Consider the following 25,673-nt stretch of genomic DNA (forward strand, 5'->3'; position numbering starts at 1 on the left):
AAAATGACATTTCCCAGTGAATGCATTTGTCACGGTTGAAAGCAATACAAAAGTGCAAAAAACGCATAAAAAATGCTACTTGTGAACATAGCTCAAGGTGTGGAGGAGTATTTTTGTTTTTGGTTATTTATTTTACCTTATACACAAGTCTTTACCCTGGAAAGGATGTTCCTTAACATGTTTCACAGGAAAACAGTTTCAGTTTCGTTTTTGAACGTTTTATTGTGAGTCCGTAAAAGTGGCTTAATACCTCTGACCACATTGTTGACAGCAGTGACCTGGGGGTCAGAAATGCTTCCTGTGGCAATCCCCATGCTGTCCCCATGTCATTTGAGCACTGTCACTATCGTTTTGGGCACTTTTTAGGCTTTCTACAGACTGCCGGGGGTGCTGCCGCAAAAATGCTCGGGTCTCCCATAGACTAACATTGGGCTCGTTGCTCGGGTCGAGCACCCGAGTATCACGGTAAGCTCAGCCCGAGCTTCGAGCACCCGAGCATTTTAGTGCTCGCTCAACACTAATAATAAGTACAGTGACAGAATTGGTTACTGTACTTGTCATTTAGTGTTAAAATAAAGGATTTATTAAAAAAAAAATTGGTGTGGGGTTCCCCATAATTTTAGTCTCTAGCGGAGGTTAAGCAGATGGCTGGGGCAGATGTTTGAAGCCTGGGAAGGGGGTAATACCCACTGAGCTTCCCAGGCTACTAATATCAGCCCCCAGCTGAATACATAGCCTTTACTAGCTATTAAAATGGGGGACCCCCCCAAAAAAAAGACCCCCCTATTTTAATAGCTAGCAAAGGCTAGGCAGACAGCTGGGGGCTGATATTAATAGCCCAGGAAGGGTGCCATGAATATTGGCCCCCTCCCAGGCTAGAAACACCAGCCATCATCCGCCCCAGAAATGGCGCATCCATAGGATGCGTCAATTCTGGCTCTTAGCCTCGCTCTTCCCACTGCCCTGTAGTGGTGGCAGTCAGGTAATAGGGTTGGGGTTGATGTCAGCTTATAATGCCAGCTGACATCAAGCCCAGGTTAGTAATGGAGAGGCGTCTATAAGACACCCCCATTACTAACCCCATAGTGAAAGTTAAAAAAAACACAAACACCCAGAATAAAGTCCTTTAATTGAAATAAAGACACAATTCTTTAATGTTCTAAATTAAACTCTACTTACCGTCACGTCCATTCCAGCTGAAGCCAATGATCTCCTGCAATAGATGTAAAATAATAAACCAACCTCATCCTTACCTTTCCATGGTTCCCAGGATGGCTTCAGCTCTGCTACATTGACATGACAGGCTGGATCGCAGCAGAACGCTGCCATACAGCTTGCCATGCCGCAGACACTGAGAAGCTCCTCAGTGAAGCTCCTCAGTGTCTGGCTGTGACGGCATCCAGATGAGCCGAGTTCATGTCCAATAAACTCAGCTCACCTCATGCACGTCACTGACAGCGTGGGAGAATTCTCCTGCGCATGCGGTGCCGGCAAAAGACGTCACCGCTTGAGCAGGAGAATTCTCCCACGCTGGGACGGCATTGAGATGGCAGGCTGGATGGTAGCAGCACGCTGCCATCTAGTGTGCCATCCTTCAGAGACACTGAGGAGCGCAGGCAGGCGGGGAAGGTGCTGCTCCACAAATCTTGGAATCCCCAAGGCTTGCAGAAGAAACCTCTGTATTTCCCACTTCCTCAGCTGCTTCTGCATCCTCCACCTCCTCTAGGGCCTCCACCTGCGCACTCAACCTCTGCCTTAACGAGACACGAATTCCAAGGGTGCAAAATGAATACACACCACCCCCGTACTGCGCAGTCAGGGCTCACCATAATCAGGCAGTCTTCAAATTAATATGCCCTGGAGATCGCCGTCATACAGGTGAAGAGTTGTGGGCATCTCTCCAAGCTCAGTTTGAGCAATGGCTGTCTCCGCTGAACCTATAGCCAGGGAAGACCGTGTGTGATAATGGTGCGAACCTGTTACTGGCCCTAAGCCGAGCTAAGCTTGCACACGTGCCTTGCATGGTTTACGTCCTCAACCTGGTGGTACAGCGATTTCTCCGCCAATATCCTGGCCTGGATGAGCTGCTTCACAAAGTACGGAAGCTGTGTGCTCATTTTCGCCATTCACACCCCTCATGTCATAGACTTGCATCGATACAGAGGTCTTTGTCCGTGCCAGTTAACAGGTTGATCTGCGATGTGCCGATGCGGTCGAATTCCACTCTACACATGTTTGCTGTGACTGTGCCAGCAGCAAAGAGCTCTGACGCAGTATGTCATGACGTATAGTTTGGGGCAATGCAGTACGGACTTGGGGCATATCACGTTTGCGGAGTGGGAACAGATTAAGGACCTCTGCACCCTCCTGCACGGTTTTGAAATGGCTACTAAACTGGTTAGCGCTGACGATGCCATCATCAGCATCACTATTCCGGTCATATACATGCTGGAGCAAACTTTGAATAACCTGAGGCATGAGGTGGTGGCCCCAGAAGAAGAGGAGGATGTGGAAGGGAAACCAATGTTTCAAATTTCCAGACTGTCGTCACACAGGTGGATGCCAAGTGACGGTGGATTCCTGTGATCGAGGGGGTTTAGTGATACCAGGCAAACTGTTAGTAAAGGTGCAAGAGCCGAGGAACTAATGGAGGAGGAAAAGGTGACGGGCGAGCAGCTGTCAGAGGATGAAGAAGATAATCATCTCCTCTCATTTGAACGTGGTTGGCAGGAGGGGATTGAAGAAACAAGCATCAGTGTTACGCAGCCCACAATACAGCCTGGCTTTGGACCTCCTGGAAGAGCCCGACATATGAGTGCCTTCTAGATCTGCAACATGATCCCCGTATAGTTAGGATTCGAGATAATGCTGATAACTGGGTTGCCACTTTGTTAGATCCACGTTAAAAGAGTCAATTTTGCCAGATGCTTCCCGCCCTGGAAAGTGACCCGCTTATGTTGGAGTATCAAAACAAGCTTTTATGCAACCTTAATAGAGGCTTTCCCCAAGATAACAGTGAGGCATACAGTGTGCATCGCAGCTGTAGTCTTTCAACCTCCAGCACGTCAGTTCGTCAATGCCAAAACATTAGCAACAGCAGCAGAGTAAGTGGCAGAAGAAATTTCTGGGAGTCCTTTCACACATTTATTGCACCAGCTAGTGCACCAGTGCAACAGAGTACAAGTCTGACACGTGGTGATTGACTGGAGAGGATGGTGGAGGAGTATCTAGAGCTTAATATGAATACCATCAGGGAGGATTTTGACCCTTTTACATTTTGGTCTTCAAAAATGGATGAATGGCCTGAGCTCGCCTCTCACGCCTTGGAGGTTTTATCATGCCCGGCAGCCAGCGCTCTCTCTGAACGTGTCTTCAGCACTGCTGGTAGTGTCTTGACGGTTAAGCGTACCCGGCTGTCCCCGGAAAGTGTAGACCGCCTAAATTTCATCAAGATGAACAAGTCATGGATCTCCAAGGACTTTTGCACCCCAATTGCAGACTGTGCAGAGTAGACGATGTTGTCATTTTGAGTGTGCTGCATTGATCTCTTGAAATTGCAGTCTGTGATATGGCTTCTGTGCCTGCTCTTGCTGCTGCTGCTGCTGCAGGTTTTAGGCCCTAATTTTGGGAAATGTGGAGAATTCTGATTGTGTCTCGATCCATTGGGTTGGCTGTAGTGGGAAAGGTTTGGGTCTGCATTAAACTACTTTTACTCTGATGACATCGATGCCACTTCGGTGCTGTTAGGCCCTCATTTAGCGCAATGTGAACACTCCTGGTTAGGTCTCCATCTCCTGGGTTGGCTGTACTGGAAGAGGTGTGGGTCTTATTTACACTATTTCTACTGTAGTGAAATTGATTAGACATTGCTAGTGTCTGCCACTAATTTTTTGAAATGTGGAGAATCATGATTGGGTCTCCATCTATTGGGTTGGCTGTAGAGGAACTGGTTTTGGCCTCCTTTGCAATACTTATACTCTAGTGAAATTGATGCCAATTCGGTGGTGTTTGTTAGGCCCTCATTTAAGGCAATGTGAACACTCCTGGTTAAGTCTCCATCTCTTGGGTTGTCTGTACTGGAAGAGATGTGGGTCTTATTTACACTATTTCTACTGTAGTGAAATTGATTACACTTTGCTGGCGTCTGCCGCTAATTTTTGGAAATGTGGGGAATCCTGAATGGGTCTCCATTCATTGGGTTGACTGTAGTGGAAGAGGTTTTGGTCTCCATGCATTTCTATTGTTATACTGTAATGAAATTGATCATTTAGTGCAGATATTGTTCTCCCCAAACGGGTACGCAAACGTGATAAACTCTAAATTGATTTTCAATAAACAACCATCAGCCGCTCCATCAAACACCTCTGCTGCTTCTTCTTCCTCCTCTGTTACCGTGCCAAGTTGTGTCACGCAGGTGTCCGACAGATCCAGCTATATACCCGCTGCAGTTAGGCTGAGTGACAGCCCGTCAGCTGTAAGTGAAGCGGACATGCCTGCGGTGTCTGTTTCTCTGAGCACACCACACGTTTCTCAATCCATCGTAACATCTCCACCTGCACCTCACTCATGGTCTATCGGTTTAGTCAGTTTGTCCGTTTCACCGTACTCTGCCCTCTCAAAGCACTGCAGCCAGCCATCAATCCCGCTGTAAAAGATTGTTTCATACTACACATGACAAAGCTAAGAGGTTGAACTCCACCATCTGCAATCTGTTGGCCACGGAAATGGTGGTCTTAGGCCCTATTTTTTTAAATGTAAACACTTCCGATTGAGTCTGCATCTCCTGGGTTGGCTGTAGTGGGACATGTATGGGTCTGCGTTAAACTACTTGTAGTCTGATGACATTGATGCCACTTCGGTGGTGTTAGGCCCTCATTTAGGGCAATGTGAACACTCCTGGTTAGGTCTCCATCTTCTGGGTTGGCTGTCCTGGAAGAGGTGTGGGTCTTATTTACACTATTTCTACTGTAGTGAAATTGATTAGACATTGCTAGTGTCTGCCACTATTTTTTTTAAATGTGGGGAATCCTGATTGGGTCTCCATCTATTGGGTTGGCTGTAGTGGAACATTTCTGTCCTGCAGTCTAAGTTGTGTAAGGTTGCGTACCAGTCCTTGCTGCACTCCTGATACAGACTCTGCCTGCTGCACTCCTGATACAGACTCTGCCTGCTGCACCATCTAGTCTGTCCTACTGGGTCCAGCTGCTGCGCGTTTGTTGGTCTGTCCTGGAGTGGCACCCACAGTTCATCGGAAGCCAAGTCCAACCTCACCATCAGAGGCTCTAGTGAACAGTCCGGTGCTCGCTTAGTCTCGCCCCTCCAGACTCTCCGGGGTCCATGGCACAGTCGTTCCACAAACCACGTCCGTGACAGTGCGCCCTCGTAGGCAGGGTCAGCTCTCCAGTTGTATCAGTCGGTGACTTCTTTTGACATGTAAAGTGCAACTGAATAAATGTCGCTATCACAGTAATAATAATTGCAGTACTTGTACTCTGGGTCAATTGATGGCACTTCCCTGGTGTCTACACCTAATTTGATGTGTGTTGGTAGCTTTTTGTCCCATTTCTAATTGTTGTCTATGAATTTTTTTGGTCCCCCCCATTGACTCCTATGGGATTTGGAAATGTTCGACAAATATTCAGCGAATAAATTCGGTGAATATCAATTTGTTCGGCGAACTTTTCCGAACCGAACATTGAAATGTTCGCTCATGCCTACCCATAAGCTACCGGAGCAGCATATGCCCAACAAGGAACATTTTCAGATTGCCAAGAGGCTCTTTGTCTGCTTTGGCCAATAAAGGAGCCTGTCATGGGATGATTTATGTTTTTTTCAATTCTGTTACTACGTTCCGTAAAAAACGAACAGCATACAGATAGTCCTTATGCCATCCGTTTTTTTTCTCGCACCCATTGACTTGCATTGGTGAGTCTCGTCTGAGATACGCGGCAAATCGCAGCATGCTGCAATTTTTTTATCAGTCCGATTTCAGCTGAGAAAAAAAATCGCAGATGAGATGTGCCTCATAGAATAACACTGGTCAGAGTGCAATTTGATATTTTATCGAATTGCACTTGTCCGTTTTTCTCGCAGATGAGTATGAGCCCTTAGAATTTGATATAGTGAAGATCTTTATTTCATTTCTGTGCTCAAAACTGTCACAAATGTTTCTTTGAGGTATTGTCATAGTGCTGTTACTGTGGTTATGTAATTGAGCTGAAGAAAGTGTTTCTTGAGTTTGTTTACTGATGGTGATTTGAAGTGAAAGTGGAATATCCTCTTTAAGATGTTAGATATTGTGTATACTGGGGAATCATTATCGAAAAGACCATAGAAGTAACTGATATATCGACATAGAGGGTTTCATTATATTTATCTTTAATCTGGTATTACAGACTTCTCAGTGTGGTATTTTCAAACTAGGCTTGGATATAGTGGGATAAACAGGTGCATCTCACAAAGTTAGAATATTATCAAAAAGTAAATTTATTTCAGTTCTTCAATACAAAAAGTGAAACTCATATATTATATAGAGTCATACAAACAGAGTGATCTATTTCAAGTGTTTATTTCTGTTAATGTTGATGATTATGGCTTACAGCCAATGAAAACACAAAAGTCATTATCTCAGTAAATTCAAATACTTTATAACAACTTGTAGGTGTCGAGCATTTGCTGTATCTGAAATTGGTTCAGAGTCATCTGTGGATTCTGTGGTCTCCCATTCTGGTCCAGCCAGGGCAGATGCTTCTCAGCATCACTATTGATCCCAACATCCAGCTGTTGCACGAGATATACAAGTTGTCTCATGGGTCTTTGTTCCTAGTAGTGTTAAGCATAGGTTGCGGTGGAGAACAGGGCTACTACAGCCTAAGTCCAGTATGCACTGCACTGAGCATGCCCGTGACATGGCGGACCGTGATTGGTGGCTTGGTGTCAGCTGATCCGGTGACCTGGCACTGCCTGATTGGCCGCGAGTGACGTCATCAGTAGTGCGACCAATAATGCGACGGTGGGCAGGGCTTAGTCTTTAAATAGGCCGCCCACAAACATGGTGGTGCGCTCTGATCATTGAGCTAAGGTTGTGTTCATGTGTGGACGCTTGTCTGTTTGAGATCCACGTGCTTTGTTGCTGCTCTAGCTTTGGACAGGCAGGTTTAGCTGGGGATAGGCAGTCTTAGCTGGAGGGAGGCAGGTAGTTCCGTTTGACAGTCTGGCTCCGACAAGGGGGTCGCTATACACCCCGAGCAGACTGCGGACTCCGTATTCCTGGCACCGCCTGTTAGCCACGTGGAGAGTTACTCCGAGGTCCGGTAGCACACCAGATGGGAGCACGTATTCGCCGGCGTGAGTCACACACACGTCCTAGCGCCTCCTGCATAGTCTGTGCAGTTAACAGGGCTATGGCTACATTATTTGTCGCACATCTCTCGTGCAGTTAACGGAGATAGTGCGAATCCCTTTTCCCATCCCAGTGTGCAGAGGGATTTATATATTAGTTGGTTGCTTTACCTTCTTACCCGGAAGGTGTTCGGCTGCAGTCTTCTAGGCTGCATCGCGGACCCCGGGTTCGGTTGCTTTCCATTATTAATAAAGTTCTTTGCAACCATCCCCATAACAGTATCAGAGTGCCAGGGTCTAGCCGAACATGGCTGACAACCAGCAACTGCAGCGCTATATACAGCAACTTGAGGCCAGACTTAAGACTCTGGAACAAACTGCCTCGGTCGCTGATATCACTGCAGTAGCTACCCAGGCAGCTTCACAGGCGGCTAATCTAGTTAACACGGCTGCGGTGAATGCTGCGGCAGCTGCTATTGCTCCATTACCCCGTTTTGCTCTCCCGGAAAAATTTTCTGGCGATAGCAGATCCTGCAGAGGTTTTATTAATCTGTGCTCCATTCAGTTAGAGATGATGGAAGCATGGTTCCCCTCCAAAAGGGCCAAAGTGGGTTTTGTCATCTCGTTACTCTCCCACAGGGCTTTGGAGTGGGCTACCCCTCTGTGGGAGCGGAATGACCCGTTAGTGGCTAATGCGGGTCTCTTTCTTAGAGCCCTAAAGAGTGTTTTCCTAGGTCCTCAGGTCACACATGATACGGCTCTTAAGCTTCTTGCGTTGGTCCAGGGTTCAGCCACCGCCAGCCACTATGCCATCCAGTTCAGAACCTTAGCGGCTGAACTGGATTGGTCTGAGCGGTCGCTAATCCCGGTGTTCTGGAAGGTTCTGGCTGGACATATTAAAGATGCTCTAGCTACCAAAGAGATTCCAACCTCTCTGGAAGAGTTAATCACTCTCGCTAACCGAATAGATTTGCGTCATGCAGAGCGCAAGTTAGAGCTGGAGGTCTCCAGACCTCGGTTTCAGTTGGCACCTTCATTCTCTAGACCTATTTCCAAACCCGCAGCTCCCGACCCAGAGTCTGAGGCTATGGATATATCCCGGACTAAGTCTAAGTCCCCTCGTTTCTTACCTGCACATCTCTTGGAGTACCCCATTAATAAGGGTTCCAAGCGGTCGGGAAACGAAGGTATCTAACCACCGTTGGAGGAGGTGTGTTAAATTCTGTGGCTTCTTCCTCCAAATTATTGTATGAGGTGACGTTGTTCTTCGGAACAACCACGGTTACTGCCAGGGCGTGGGTGGATTCTGGCGCCGATGGCAATTTTTTGTAATCAACGTTTGCCCAGAAGCACGCCATTCCTATGGAGTTACTGCCAAAACCAATGAACATTAGGGTGCTCAACGGTTCACTGCTGGACACGCAAATCACTCACCAGTCGATTCACCTTACCATGTCGTTTCCTCAGGGTTACCCTGAGGTTATCTCCTTCCTTATTATTCCCGGTGGATTAGATGAGGTACAGTTGGGTCTTCCATGGCTACGTTGTCACACTCCACGCATTGACTGGAATACGGGGAGAATTTCTTCCTGGGGTAAGAATTGTGTTTCTCAGTGTATGGTTATGGCTGCCCGGAGGGTAGTCTCAGAGCCTCCTACCGACTTGTCCTCTCTTCCTGTGCAATATCAGAGTTTTGCGAACGTCTTTTCCAAAAAGGCTGCAGAGACTTTACCTCCCCATCGACCGTATGACTGTCCTATTGATTTGGTCCCCGGCACGGAGCCTCCTCGTGGTAGGGTTTATCCCCTGTCTGTCCCCGAGACCCAGGCCATGTCAGATTATATCAAAGAGAACTTGGCCCGGGGGTTTATCAGAAAATCGGTCTCTTCTGCTGGAGCTGGGTTTTTCTTCGTCCAGAAGAAAGAGGGTGATTTACGTCCCTGCATTGATTACAGAGGATGCCATCACCATCAAAAATAAATACCCTCTGCTCCTTATTTCTGAACTGTTGACAGGTTGCGAGGGGCTAACATCTTCACAAAATTGGACCTGCGAGGGGCATATAATCTTGTGCGAATCTGTGAAGGTGACTAGTGGAAAACAGCTTTTAACACTCGTGATGGTCATTACGAGTATTTCGTCATGCCCTTCGGGTTATGCAATGCCCCTGCTGTTTTTCAGGATTTTGTCAATGATATCTTTCGGGATTTGCTGCTATCATCTGTGGTAGTCTATCTTGATGATATCCTTATTTTTTCCCCGGACCTCTCCACACACAGAGAGAATGTTCGCAGAGTTTTCGAACGCTTGCGTGCAAATTCTCTGTATTGTAAGCTGGAGAAATGCCAGTTCTAACGAGAGTCTCTACCGTTCCTGGGCTGCATCATATCCAGTAAGGGATTGGCCATGGACCCACAAAAATTGGTGGCGGTACAGAACTGGCAGGAGCCCCATTCCCTTAAAGCGGTACAACGCTTCATGGGATTTATCAACTACTACCGGCAGTTCATACCACATTTTTCCACACTGGTGGCTCCTTTGGCCGCTTTAACCAGGAAGGGTGCCAATCCCAAGAATTGGCCCAAGGAGACATCTGAGGCATTCCGGGAGATTAAATCCTATTTTTCTAGAGCTCCCATTCTCCATTGCCCGGATGTGGACAAGCCATTCTTCCTGGAGGTCGACGCTACCTCTGTCGGAGCAGGAGCGGTTCTCTCTCAAAAGAATGAACAGGGTCGGAAAAGACCATGTTTTTTCTTCTCCAAGACCTTCTTTCCAGCAGAGAGGAATTATACGATTGGAGACAAAGAATTACTTGCTATTAAGATGGCTTTTTCGGAGTGGAGGTACCTCTTGGAGGGAGCTAAGCATCCTTTCGTGGTATATTCCGATCATAAGAATCTCTCGTACCTACAGACGGCGCAGCGTCTTAACCAGAGGCAGGCCAGGTGGTCTCTTTTCTTTTCCCGATTCAATTTTTCCATTCACTTTTTAAAAGGGGAAAATAACCCTCGGGCGGACGCTTTGTCCCGGTCCATGGATACAGCTGAGGATGATGACGAGCCCAGGCTTATTGTTCCTCCGGAGAGTATGCGGACAGTGGCTCCAGTGTCCCTAAACCAGGTTCCCCCCGGGAGGACGTTCGTTCCTCCCAATTTACAAAATGAGGTGCTCTCCTGGGCACATGCCTCTAAGATCGGAGGTCATTTTGGGGTCAAACCTACCACGGAGTTTCTCCAACGGTCGTATTGGTGGCCTCGGTTGCCCCAGGACGTTAAGGAATATGTTCAAGCGTGTGTCTCCTCTGCGAGAAATAAATCGTCCTGTCAGAGGCCGACTGGTCTTCTTCATCCGTTACCCGTGGCGGATAGACCTTGGGAGCTGGTTGGGATGGATTTAATTGTCGAGTTACCTAAGTCCCGGGGAAACACGACAATATGGGTGGTTTCTGACCATTTTTCTAAGATGGTTCACCTGGTTCCTCTTCCTAGGGTTCCTTCTTCCCGGGTTCTGGCATCACTGTTCATTCGTCACGTTTTCCGTCTCCACGGAATGCCTGATAGGATTGTCTGTGACCGGGGTCCACAGTTTTCCTCCTGGTTCTGGAAAGAATTGTGTAATTTGCTTAGCATTGAACTGAATCTTTCTACTGCCTATCACCCGGAGACCAATGGTCTGGTGGAACGCACTAACCAGACGCTTGTGACATACTTGCGCCATTTCGTTTCTGCCAACCATAATGGTTGGGCGATATTGCTTCCTTGGGCAGAGTTTTCTCTAAACAACGCTGTGGCGGATTCCACAGGTCAGACTCGGTTTCTTCTAAATAATGGCCAACATCTGGGTGTCCCGGTTCCTATGCCAGTTTCCTCTGTGGAACCTGGGGTCCGAGATTGGGCTCTGGAGGCGCGGGGGCTTTGGGACCATACCCAGGATGCTATATTGGCCTCCAAGAATCGGATTAGAGAGTCGGCTGACACTCATCGCCGTCCAGCGATTTCCTGGTAGACGGCTGCGCTGACTTTGGTCTTGATAAAACACAGTGGACCTACACCAGCAGATGACATGGCTCCCCAAACCATCACTGATTGTGGAAACTTCACACTAGACCTCAAGAAGCTTGGTGTCACGGGGTTACCGCGACAGGTTGGAGCCAGGAGACCTCAGCGCCGGATGGCTTCTGTTCCAGCTCTGAGAAGAAGCACTTCTCCATCATTTTAAATGTATTTATTTCTTCTGGCATAACACGGGTTAAGTGGCCATTTTGGATTTCCCTGTGATCATAGCTGAGCTCGGTTAACCACTCCTTTTCCCTTTATATACTGGGCTCTAATACTAAATCCTTGTCAGAGCTAGAATTTGCTACAAGGCTAAGGAAAGAGGAGTTCTATGAGAAGGAGTTTGGGAGGAATAACTTGTGACTGTTGTCTGGTTTGTATGCGTGGTTATTCCTTATCCTCCTCCATTTTGGTTTATTCCCCCTACCGACACACCCCAGTGTTTCCCTCTTTTATATGTGAGAGAATATTTTGTGTGCCTGGAGTTTTCTGTTTATCCCTGTCTGTGTTATTATTATTTATTATAGCGCCATTTATTCCATGTCGCTTTAGATGTGAAAGGGTTATACAAAGCTCAAGCAATTACAATAATTTTAAACAATACAAGTCAGCGACTGGTACAGGAGGAGCGAGCACCCTGCCTGCCAGGGCTCACAATCTACAAGGGATGGGTGAGGATACAGTAGGTGAGGGTAGAGCTGGTCGTGCAGTGGTATGATGGAGCGGTGGTTACTGCAGGTTGTTGGCTGCAGTATGTTGTTGCCTTATGTTGCTTCAGTATGTTGTTGCCTTGTTGGGTGGGTGTACTTCGGTGCACAGTAGCGCCCATTTTCCCCGGGTGAGGGAGGATAAGAAGCGGAGGGCTAACTCAGGAGTTAGGGCGAGGGCGGAGGCCTCGGCATCCTCACATTCAGAGGTATCTCGGGGAATAGGGCAAGCTAGGGTGCCCCCTAGTGTTAGGGTCAGGGTAGGAGCCCCTAATCCCTGGTCACCCGACAGCTCTGTCGTGACATTTGGATTGTGTGCCTCTCCACTCTTCCTCCAGACTCTGGGACCTTGATTTCCATATGAAATGCAAAATTTACTTTGCAGTTACTTAGTGTGTCAATGACTGCCTTCTGGACATCTGTCAAGTCAGCAGTCTTCCCAATGATTGTGGAGCCTACTGAAACAGACTATGAGACCTTTTAAAATGCTTAGGAAGCCTTTGCAGGTGTTTTTTGTTAATTATTTTAATTTGCTTAGATAATGACTTGTGTTTTCATTGACTGTAAGCCATAATCATCAACATTAACAGAAATAAACACTTGAAATAGATCACTCTGTTTGTATGACTCTATATAATATATGAGTTTCACTTTTTGGATTGAAGAACTAAAATAAATTTACTTTTTGATGATATTGTAATTTAGTGAGATGCACCTGTAAGTATGATTTTGATATATTATGGGGATGTTCTCCCTTCTAAATGTATTGATTTTTTTTAGTTATAATTTCTGTCTCTCTTTGTTTAATCCTTCTTTGGATATTAAGGGACATATGTTCTATGTCTGGTATAAGATAAGATAAGATAAGATATACTTTATTTATCCCGGAGGAAATTGCGGTATCACAGCAGCAGAACACAGATCTCGAACATGACACATATGATAGCATAACATTTGGAATGCTTTAGACATTGCTTTTCAGTATGTTTCCATATGGTTTAAATTGGTTGAAATAAATATTACTTAATTAATTTTACATTTTCCATGCATGGATAGTTATGAACACTATGATACCAAACATATTTTTATTGGCTAAAAGGAAATATATACATGTACAGCTCTGGCAAAAATTAAGAGACCACTGCAAAATTTTCATTTTCTCTGATTTTTCTCTTTAGATGTATATTTTTGAGTAAAATGTACATTGTTGTTTTATTCTATAAACTACTGACAACATGTCTCCAACATTCAAAGCTAAAAATTTTGTATTTATTTGCAGCAAATGAGAAATCTTGTTGATCTATCTGTAAGAGGAGCTGACCAAACTGATTTGTTTTTCGGGGAAAAAAAGATTAACCCCTTTATGATCTTGAACATATAGGTACGTCCAAGTTTGTCTCACTCCCTGTGATGCTGGCTTCGGCGGTGCTTAGCCCTCATCTTTCCCTGCACATGACAGCTGATTTGATCAGTTGTCATGTGTCCCTAACAGCTGTGGGTGGAATTGCGAACCACCCGCAGCTGTTAACATGTTAAATGCTGCTGTCAATCTCTGACAGCGGCACATGACTCACGCAAACTGGATGCGCATGATAGGACCCTCCCATCGGCGCCCCTGTCACAAAAAATAATCCCCCATCCAGTCCCACATAATGAAAAATGGAGACGCTATGGGTTTTCTTATGAACTTCAGATTTTTTTTTTTTATTTAAGTGGTGAAAAAATACCTATGCAAGTTTGGTATCTGCATACTCATACTGACCTGGAGAATCATAATGGCAGGTTAGTTTTAACACTTCGTGAACATGATACAAAAAAGCAAAAAAAAATTGTGGAATTGCACTTTTTTTGCACCTGGAATTTTTTTCCCATTTTCCAGTACGCTGTATGGTAAAACCAATGGTGTCGTTCAAATGTACAACTCATGCCGCAAAAAACAAGCCCTCACTCAGCTATATTGATGGAAAAATAAAAAAAAGTTACGGCTCTAGTAAGAAGGGGAGGAAAAAATGAAAGCGCAAAAATGGAAAATCGCAAGGTGGTGAAGGGGTTTAAGGCTTGTACAATTGCATGCAAACTCCCCACAGATTTGTACTATGGAGCTGTAACATAGTAACATGGTAACATAATTTTTAAGGCTGAAGGAAGACTAAGTCCATCTAGTTCAACTCATAGCCTAACATGTTGATCCAGAGGAAGGCAAAAAAAACCACGTGGCAAACACTAAGCTCCACATTGGGGGAAAAAAATTCCTTCCTGACTCCATAAGACAATCAGACTAGTTCCCTGGATCAACGCCCTATCAAGGAATCTAGTATATATAACCTGTAATATTATACTTTTCAAGAAAGGCATCCATGCCCTTCTTAAATTTTAGTAGTGAATCTCTCATTACAACATCATGCGGCAGAGAGTTCCATAGTCTCACTGCTCTTAGAGTAAAGAATCCGTGTCTGTGATTATGATTAAACTGTAGGCAGTCAGCATGCTACTTATGAAGCAATACAAACAATCTCCCTCAGAAGTAATAAATCTGATGAAGAATTTCTTCATAAAATGGTGTGCAATGGAGCATGACAAGCAGAAGGCTTTATATGCCTCTGTATGAAACTGGAGGCATATAGAAGTACAGTTTGACAACATAGACCTCATAGATATAGGGCTTGTACAAAACTACAGTACAACAGAAGTGTGTACAATTGGCATGAGTAAAACTATTATTTCATAAATTAAAATCTCTCCACTAACTGGGCTTATGAGAACTGTCCAGTTGATGGTATCATTTATTGATAGCCTTCCTTGCATGTGCCACTTAGGCCTTGAGCGATCACCCATGCAGGTATTAAAAGTGAACCTGACAGCACGTTTTTAAACACAGAAGTAGTGGTATGGCTGTATAAGTACTTGTTCCACAATAAAAATAATGCTTTTTTTCTTTGCAGAGGTCTGATGTGTCAAGTCATAAGAAATTTATTTAAGAAGCGATATACATATCAGGCTGGAAGTGCGCTCATTGACTGCTTCCAAGTGCATTGACATACCCCCAGCGCAGTTCCTGCCTGATTTGCATATAATTTCTACAATAAATTTCTATTGAATGGCACATTGGATTTCTGGAAACAAGAAAAGGGACATTGGATTTCTATAAAAAAGGAATAATTTTTATTTGTGGACAAGTGCCTATATAGCCACCCCACGGCTTGTAATTGTAAGCTGACAGGTTCCCTTTAAAAAGATGGATATTTAGTGTTTAGCAGCCAAAATAGTAAATCCATGTTCATTACCCAGTGGGACACCATTATTGCATGTTTTCTTAATACAGAATGTCTCTAAATACTTACCACAGGCATCACATTCCATAACTGCGTTTTTCAAAAATGTTATCTCTTTAATCTAGAAAGAAAACATTTTTTGTTTTTTAGCAAAAGGAGCATACTGATATATTGCATATAACTCAATAAAGCATTATAGAAATACTACAATTCACTTTCAACCAAATTGTTCCCAGTTAATATTTGGGAACATGAGTAATCAGTTGAAATGTGGAAATTAATTTCTGAAATGACAAAATAATTTGTTTTGCATTAGGGTGGATGTAAATTCTTGCCATAAACAGTAAAAAAACACTATTGGAAAATACATTAACTCAGTCGGAACATTCTAGTAACACCATGGACTCATCATACCTGGCACTAAGTGTAAGACTGAGAATTACTCATGAAAGCTGCATGTAGAACATTCTTTGAATAGGTACATTTTGGGAAAACAAAATCCCTGGACTTCTAGAGCCACAACATTAGTAATGTGTATTATTACCAAAAAAATGTAGGAAGCGTGTTATGACTAACATGTACCTTATCCATTCCTTCCATGTACTACTGCATATTTCCACTTTATAGACATTTGCTAAAATAATCAGCATTTCACACTTTAACTATTTTTAAACAAATATGTGACATAAGTATTATCTGCACTGGCAATGAAAATTTAACGAAAGAACATATAGCAATACATATAAAATGTTAATTATATTAAATAGTTCTTTATTTCTCATACTATTGCTTTGTTTCTAGATCTTATTCTTTGTAATAGGCTAACAGGTTAAATATACAGACAGGGATTCACAGCACTAATGTTATTCAAAAACCCACTCTTCCTGTGCCAAAGAATTCCATTAATTGGATGACCATATTGGTCACAGTTTGTGAGATGTTATTGCTAAGTCTGGAGATTACACGTGGATAGAACATGAGGTCAATTAATAGCAAACAAATGACTGAATAGATCCGTCATACTAAAACAGACCCATCAACAAGAGGATCCAGGGGAAACCAGATTTAATCTTTATGCGTGTCTCTGTATACACTGTGTTCCAGATTATTATGCAAATAATATTTTCTCAGATTTTCCCAAATTACCTATATGAATTGCAGTCATTGTAATTTTCCAGTCAAATAACTATTAGAGTACAATTGAAAGGTTTTTGTACAAACTGCCTATGATAACAGTATATTTTTAAAAAATAAAAAACTCAAACTGCACTCAAAATGCATGTTCCAAATTATTATGCACAGCAGAGTGTTCAACCTTTTCATTTTAATAAAGAACAAAAAAATGGTCATTTGTGAAATTATAAGCATTAGCAGGTTATTACAAACTGAAATCAAACAGTTTTCAACTAAAAACTTTATTCTAGGTGATGATACATTTGCACATAGGACCCCTTGTTCGAAAGAAGCTTCTGAACTCTCTCGCCCATTGAATTTGTCAGGTTTTGGATGGTTTCTGCTTCAATTGTTTTGCATGAGGACAGAATACCCTCCGAGAGCTGTTGCTTAGATGTGAACTGCCTCCCGCCATCATAGACACTCCTTTTGATCATGCTCCAGAGGTTCTCAATGGGGTAGAGGTCAGGGGAGCATGGGGGCCACACCATAAGTTTGTCCCCTTTTATGCCCATATCAGCCAGAGATGCAGATGTGTTATGTGCAGCATGAGACGGGGCATTATCATGCATGAAAATGATCTTGCTGCGGAATTACATTACATTAATGAAAAAAGCGTCTTAGTGATGCACATTGCATGACTAACAACGCAATGGGGGCAGTTTAGATACTATACAGGACATGACCAGTCCTCTTTAATTCCTATTCAGGGATCTGGACTTAGGCAGGGCCCACAGAGCTACAGGATGTCTGTGGAGTAATTTCTGGCTGGGAATGGGGGAAATGGAGCTAGTAGAGAGAAGAGTCATAAAGCTGGGTCAGTACCAGGAGGTTAAAGTCAAAAAACAGTCAGCTCAGCTAGTCAAAATACAAGCTGAGGTCAGGAACTAATCACCTGAATATACAGGATTCTAGAACTAGACAAGAGACAGACCAGGGTATTTACAAACTATAATTGGCAGATAAAAGTAGCTGAAATAGGTAGTAACAAACGGCTCACAGCAGAGAGCTGATTATATCAAATAATAAACATGCTGCAGTAAGACATAGACTTCGGGAGTAAAAAAATAAAAGTGCTAAGACTGAAAATTGTCTGGTCAGGAAGGGGTTAAACGACTGCCCATTGGATACATTGAAGCCTATCTGTGGTGGTTTAATAGCCTTTTATTTAATTTAGACCAGGAGAACCGTACTTCCATGCTCATAGAACCATTGTTAATACATAGTCTAGACTCACAGAACAATCAATGTTCTTGGGATCAAAAAGCATAAAAGCAATGTTAACCCTTTACCGACATAGGGCATACAGATATGTCATATGTCAGCTCTCTGACTTTGATGCAGGCTTGCAAGCTGAACCCAAATGCTGCGTGTGGAGCAAGACTCCACCCACGGTTGTTAACCTGTTAAATGCCGTTGTCAATCTCTAACATTTAATGTACGGCGGCAGGGGAACGTGCCATTCTATGTCCCCATTCGCACGTCTGTGAGGGGCATGTGGAGGAATCCTACTCCACTCCTCTCTAGAGCTGTTTTAGTAAATATGTGTATTATAGTTATCCTAAAATGTGCTGTTTATGATATGCCATTAGATTGCAGCAATAAGTTAGATGGCAGTTAATATGTTTGTGCCTGTCATATCCGGTAAGTTCAGGAGATAGTTAAATAGATAGGCCGGCCCTTAGGTGGCTGTAGTTTGAGACTGAAGGATCTCTGGGAGAATTAGAGAATCCATCTTGATTCAGTTAGTAGTGAGTCCCAGAGAAGACAAATGCAGTGAGAGAGTCTAGAAGAGGAAGAGAGAGAGGAAAGACAGATTGTTCCTAGTGTGGAACTACAAGGCTCATGAGGAAAAGAATCTAGTTACAGAGGCAGCAGGATGACACAGGTAAGTGGGGAAACCTGCAGAAAAGCTTAGAAGTCCAGGAAACGTACTGTCCAACCAGAAAGGGACCTTGGGATGAGATAGCGTCCTGCTGTGGGTACTGAAGCCTACTGTTCAGCCATAAAGGGGACCTTGAGACAAGGCATCGCCCTGCTGTGGGTACTGAAACAGGGAGCATGTCTCTACGAGCGCCCCCTGGTACTGATATCAACAAGGACACAGGGGATCAGGGCATAGCGACACACGTGGACCGGTATGACACTATCCCTAAGGAAAATGCAGGCATTTAAGATCTCTCCTCATTACTGTGCCGTACCTGTTGCCAGAAACAAAGTGCAGACTGTAACTCTGAGAATGGAGCCTGAGTCCTGTGTGGCAAGTGATGAAGAATGCATAACCTGTTACTCTAAGTTCACCTGTTTGACTGTGCATAAAAAGAACACTGTTTATAACAGCTGGTTGGGCTTCTTGTCTGAGATGGTTAAATGGGACAGTTCTGCACTCAGTGCATTAACAGGGATTGTGGAGATCTCAGATCTAGAGGCATCGTCGCACATGCAACTCCACTGTACACTATTTCCTGTAGCGGGCTGGTGTGTTAAAGAAGCGATGCTCACCCATGACTACCACCCTGTGGTTCGTTACACATCCATGATGTGATCACAGGGCACCTATGAGTTGCCATGAGAGCAGGGGATCTGCTGAAGACCCACTTGCCTGTCATTGCGATACTCCTGTGAAAGCTAGACTTTGGGCTCGCTCCCACTTGCAATGATTCTGTGCCCATATGCCTTTTTTTTCAGCTCCGATCAGATTGAGATCAGACTGAAAAAAAAAACGCAGCATGCTGTGATTGCATGCGGAATTCGGATCGTGCGCACCCATATAAGTCTAAGGCTGTGAGTGAAACATCGCACTGCACTCGAATATAATCCGAGTGCAGTGCAATTCCCGCAGATGCCGGCAACAGAGGAAATGGAGAAATTACTTTCTCCGTCTTCTCCGCAACTGTGCTGCGATCTGATGCGAGACTATCGGAGCACAGAGCACTGACACTCGGCTCATGCTTGCAGCAGAGCAGGAGCCGAGTGTGATTAGCATATCACATCCGATGCTCTTGCATCGGATGTGATACGCTAGTGTGTCTCCGGCCTTTAGCTGTCATTCATAGGAGACCATTATTTTTGTTCTACATAGCAGTACTGTAGCACTGCTTTGTATAGTACAAGTAATTGAATGATCACAGGTTCAAGTCCCCCAATAGAACTAACAAAGAAAAAAGTAGAAAATAAAACATTTTTTTTACAAATATGATTTTTTTTTTACAAAATATAAAAAGTTCAATAAACCTACCCTTTGCCCCATAAAAAATAGCAATTAAAGAAAATGCAAAATACATAAAATCTGGTCTAAAGTCCGATCTATCAAAATAAGAAAATAAATATAAAATAAAGTAATACAATTGTTAAATGATGTAATGAGAAAAAAGATCAAAACACCAGAAGTAAGTTCTTTTGGCGGCTGCAACATTGCAATAAAATGCAATAACAGGCGATCAAAGCCTTGTATCTAACCCAAAATGGTATAAATAGAAACAGCAGTTCACTGCTCAAAAAACAAGCCCTCACAGACCTATATCCCAAAAATTGAAAGCATTACGAATCTCAAAAAATGGTGGCACAAGAAAAAAAATTATTAGTATTTTTTTTATTGCAAATTTAATTTTTTTTTTTCCACCTTTTAAATAGAAAAAAAAACTATGCATATTTGGCATCTGCATAATCATACTGATCTGTAGAATCATATTGCTAGGTCAGTTTTACCATATAATGAACATGATATATAAAAAACTATTGTGGAATTGCCCTTTTTTTTGCAATTTCAATGCACTTCGAATTTTCTTCCTGGTTTACAGTGCATCGCATGATAAAATGAATGAGGTAATTCAAAAGTACAATTTGTCGCGCCAAAAAACAAGCCCTCATAACTATGTGGATGGAAAAATAAAAATGTTATGACTCTTGGAAGAAGACAAGGAAAAAAACAAAAGCTAAAAAAATGAAAACTGGCCTCGGTGGGAAGAGGTTTAAGCTCTTAAGCAGTGTTGAGCGATACCTTCCGATATCGGGAAATATCGGATCGGATTGGATCGGACCGATACCGAAAAAGTATCGGATATCGCCGATTCCGATACCGGAAACCAATGCAAGTCAATGGGACAGAAATATCGGAATGAAAATAAACCCTTTCTTTCCTTGTAGGTTAATTCTACATGAAGGAAAACAACTAAGAATAATGTAGAATGTATTGGGGGAGGTGGGGGAGACAATAAAGGCATAGAGGTTTAGCCCAATCAAATGGAATAGCAGGAATTAATATTTTTTTTTAAGACGTTCTGAGTTACGGAAATATTGACTATGTTAAGTATTTTTATATATTTATGTTTCACTACTTCCATGCTCTTCACCTTCTTTTTTACTTCTCCCACACTTTCTCCTTCATCATCCTCAGCATCTTTTTCATCCACTTCATCTTCTTCTTCTTCACCTTCTTCGTATTATTCTTTTTTTTTACATTCTTCATATTCTACTTCTTCATCTTCTTCATCTTCTTCTTCTTCATCATATTCTTATTTGTGGCAGGCATTCCTGTAGTTGTTATCTATAAAAGGTTGGACATTACACCTTTCGTTCTGCCCGTCAGGTCTTTTCCAGGGGCACCACGAGGAGGAACGGACTCGCCCCCATACACTGCTTAGTCATCTTCTGCTTATAATTTAGATATTATCTTTTGCTCTGATTTTTAGTCTTATGCTTAATGTTCTTCCGCTTTTTGTTCTGCAGCTTCTTGTATTTCTGCTTCTTGGTTTTCTGTCTCTTGTTCTTCTGTATCTTGGTGCTTGTCTTCTCTTCTTTGTCCTCTTGGTCAACTTCTTCAGGGTCATCTTCTTGGTCTTCTTCGGGGTGGTCTTCAGGGTCGTCGTCTTCGGGGGTCCTCGTCTTCGGGGTCCTCGTCTTCTTCGGGTTGGTCTTCTGGGTCCTCGTCTTCGGGGTCCTCATCTTCTTCGGGGTGGTCTTCAGGGTCCTCGTCTTCTTCGGGGTGGTCTTCAGGGTCCTCATCTTCTTCGGGGTGGTCTTCAGGGTCCTCGTCTTCAGGGTCGCCGTCTTCGGGGTCCTCGTCTTCTTAGGGTTGGTCTTCAGGGTCCTCGTCTTCAGGGTCCTCGTCAGGGAGATCTAGAGTGATTACCAAGAACCATTTCAAAAAGTTTGAACTTGGAAATGTAGCAGAAGGTACAAGAAAGCTGAGGAACTACCGAGGACCAGCTGACGGTACTGGAACCCGGATGGGTAGCAAGAAGGTACAAGAGCCAATGAAACTGCCGAGAACCAGCTGACGGTACTGGAACCCGGATGGGTAGCAGAAGGTACCCATGTAAAAAAAAGTTCAAGGCCGCGAGCCGGCCGCAGTTACCAAAACCCACAGTCCTACAGGGGGTGCTTGTCCTATTGGCACTATGGAACCAGCCTTCATTGCCAGATCCCGCAGCCCACATAGGAGTCACCTAAACTGCAGGCACCATAGAGTCGGCTAACCCGACCGCAACACGACAGGACAACGCATTGGAGGCAAAGTGACGTTGACACTACCCGGAAACAGCTGGCGTACTGGAACCAGGCTGGGCAGGAGGGAGTACCCGTGCCAAAGTCACTGCCAAGAACCAGCTGACGGTACTGGAACCCGGATGGGTAGTAGAAGGTACAAGAGCAAATGGAACTACCGAGGACCAGCTGACGGTACTGGAACCCGGATGGGTAGCAGAAGGTACAAGAGCCAATGGAACTGCCGAAGACCAGCTGACAGTACTGGAACTCGGTTACTAAGCAGGAGGTACCTGTGCCAGAAAGCACTACCAAGGACCAGCAGACGTTGGTGGAACTTGGATACCGAGAAGGAGGCACCTAATCCAAAGGCACTCCCGAGAACCAGCTGACGGTACTGGAACTCGGATGGGTAGCAGAAGGTACCCATGTAAAAAAAAGTTCAAGGCCGCGAGCTGGCCGCAGTTACCAAAACCCACAGTCCTACAGGGGGTGCTTGTCCTATTGGCACTATGGAACCAGCCTTCATTGCCAGATCCCGCAGCCCACATAGGAGTCACCTAAACTGCAGGCACCATAGAGTCGGCTAACCCGACCGCAACACGACAGGACGACGCATTGGAGGCAAAGTGACGTTGACACTACCCGGAAACAGCTGGCGTGCTGGAACCAGGCTGGGCAGGAGGGAGTACCCGTGCCAAACTCACTGCCGAGAACCAGCTGACGGTACTGGAACCCGGATGGGTAGTAGAAGGTACAAGAGCAAATGGAACTACTGAGGACCAGCTGACGGTACTGGAACCCGGATGGGTAGCAGAAGGTACAAGAGCCAATGGAACTGCCGAAGACCAGCTGACGGTACTGGAACTCGGTTACTAAGCAGGAGGTACCTGTGCCAGAAAGCACTACCAAGGACCAGCAGACGTTGGTGGAACTTGGATACTGAGAAGGAGGCACCTAATCCAAAGGCACTGCCGAGAACCAGCTGACGGTACTGGAACCCGGATGGGTAGCAGAAGGTACCCATGTAAAAAAAAGTTCAAGGCCGCGAGCCGGCCGCAGTTACCAAAACCCACAGTCCTACAGGGGGTGCTTGTCCTATTGGCACTATGGAACCAGCCTTCATTGCCAGATCCCGCAGCCCACATAGGAGTCACCTAAACTGCAGGCACCATAGAGTCGGCTAACCCGACCGCAACACGACAGGACAACGCATTGGAGGCAAAGTGACGTTGACACTACCCGGAAACAGCTGGCGTGCTGGAACCAGGCTGGGCAGGAGGGAGTACCCGTGCCAAAGTCACTGCCGAGAACCAGTTGACGGTACTGGAACCCGGATGGGTAGTAGAAGGTACAAGAGCAAATGGAACTACCGAGAACCAGCTGGCGGTGCTGGAACCCAGGGTAAATACTAAAAACAGAGTGGAGCCAGAGGTGTAATTGGAGCAAGTTTTAAATCCGTAGTACAGTGGATGTGGACAAAGCAGGAGAATTTGCCGGACACACAGCTGGGAATCAGCTGACGTTACTGAACCCCAATAACACTGGAGCAAGCGTTGACTGTGCAGACGGCACTTCTGAGCAGCAACTAGCGGTATTGGAGCCCAGGGTAAATACTAAAAACAGAGGAGCCAGAGGTGTATTTGGAGGAGGTTTTAAATCCGTAGTACAGTGGATGTGGACAAAGCAGGAGAATTTGCCGGACACACAGCTGGGGATCAGCTGACGTTACTGAACCCCAATAACACTGGAGCAAGCGTTGACTGTGCAGACGGCACTTCTGAGCAGCAACTAGCGGTATTGGAGCCCAGGGTAAATACTAAAAACAGAGGAGCCCGAGGTGTATTTGGAGGAGGTTTTAAATCCGTAGTACAGTGGATGTGGACAAAGCAGGAGAATTTGCCGGACACACAGCTGGGGATCAGCTGACGTTACTAAACCCCAATAACATTGGAGCAAGCGTTGACTGTGCAGACGGCACTTCTGAGCAGCAACTAGCGGTATTGGAGCCCAGGGTAAATACTAAAAACAGAGGAGCCAGAGGTGTATTTGGAGGAGGTTTTAAATCCGTAGTACAGTGGATGTGGACAAAGCAGGAGAATTTGCCGGACACACAGCTGGGGATCAGCTGACGTTACTGAACCCCAATAACACGGCAGCAAGTGTTGACTGTGCAGACAGCACTTCCGAGCGCCAACTGGCGGTGTTGGAGCTCAGGGATAATACTGAAAACAGAGGAGCCAGAGGTGTAATTGGAGCAACTTTAAAATCTGTAGTAGTGAGAATGTGGACAGAGCAGGAGAAATTGCCGTCCGCACAGCAGGGGAACAGCTGACGTTACTGAACCCCAATAACACGGTAGCAAGTGTTGACTGTGCAGACGGCACTTCCGAGCGCCAACTGGCGGTGTTGGAGCTCAGGGATAATACTGAAAACAGAGGAGCCAGAGGTGTAATTGGAGCAACTTTAAAATCTGTAGTAGTGAGAATGTGGACAGAGCAGGAGAAATTGCCGTCCGCACAGCAGGGGAACAGCTGACGTTACTGAACCCCAATAACACGGCAGCAAGTGTTGACTGTGCAGACGGCACTTCCGAGCGCCAACTGGCGGTGTTGGAGCTCAGGGATAATACTGAAAACAGAGGAGCCAGAGGTGTAATTGGAGCAACTTTAAAATCTGTAGTAGTGAGAATGTGGACAGAGCAGGAGAAATTGCCGTCCGCACAGCAGGGGAACAGCTGACGTTACTGAACCCCAATAACACGGCAGCAAGTGTTGACTGTGCAGACGGCACTTCTGAGCGCCAACTGGCGGTGTTGGAGCTCAGGGATAATACTGAAAACAGAGGAGCCAGAGGTGTAATTGGAGCAACTTTAAAATCTGTAGTAGTGAGAATGTGGACAGAGCAAGAGAAATTGCCGTCCGCACAGCAGGGGAACAGCTGACGTTACTGAACCCCAATAACACGGCAGCAAGTGTTGACTGTGCAGACGGCACTTCCAAGCGCCAACTGGCGGTGTTGGAGCTCAGGGATAATACTGAAAACAGAGGAGCCAGAGGTGTAATTGGAGCAACTTTAAAATCTGTAGTAGTGAGAATGTGGACAGAGCAGGAGAAATTGCCGTCCGCACAGCAGGGGAACAGCTGACGTTACTGAACCCCAATAACACGGCAGCAAGTGTTGACTGTGCAGACGGCACTTCCGAGCGCCAACTGGCGTTGTTGGAGCTCAGGGATAATACTGAAAACAGAGAAGCCAGAGGTGTAATTGGAGCAACTTTAAAATCTGTAGTAGTGAGAATGTGGACAGAGCAGGAGAAATTGCCGTCCACACAGCAGGGGAACAGCTGACGTTACTGAACCCCAATAACACGGCAGCAAGTGTTGACTGTGCAGACGGCACTTCCGAGCGCCAACTGGCGGTGTTGGAGCTCAGGGATAATACTGAAAAGAGAGGAGCCAGAGGTGTAATTGGAGCAACTTTAAAATCTGTAGTAGTGAGAATGTGGACAGAGCAGGAGAAATTGCCGTCCGCACAGCAGGGGAACAGCTGACGTTACTGAACCCCAATAACACGGCAGCAAGTGTTGACTGTGCAGACGGCACTTCCGAGCGCCAACTGGCGGTGTTGGAGCTCAG

The 25,673-nt window shown here is 45.1% G+C and overlaps 1 protein-coding gene across 1 annotated transcript in view; it reads right to left on the reverse strand.

Moving 5' to 3' along the window:
- LOC141176270 (cartilage oligomeric matrix protein-like) overlaps nt 1-25,673 on the reverse strand; it is a 1,029,762-nt gene that overhangs the window by 751,523 nt on the left and 252,566 nt on the right. Inside the window, exon 3 of the mRNA XM_073660229.1 lies at nt 15,448-15,499. Coding sequence (XP_073516330.1) covers nt 15,448-15,499 — 52 coding nt within the window. The remainder of the gene's footprint in view (nt 1-15,447; nt 15,500-25,673) is intronic.

The sequence above is a fragment of the Phyllobates terribilis genome, unplaced genomic scaffold (assembly GCF_046119375.1).
Source record: "Phyllobates terribilis strain yellow unplaced genomic scaffold, ASM4611937v1 Scaffold_22__1_contigs__length_20350403, whole genome shotgun sequence".
In the NCBI taxonomy this organism is placed as follows: Eukaryota; Metazoa; Chordata; class Amphibia; order Anura; family Dendrobatidae; genus Phyllobates; species Phyllobates terribilis.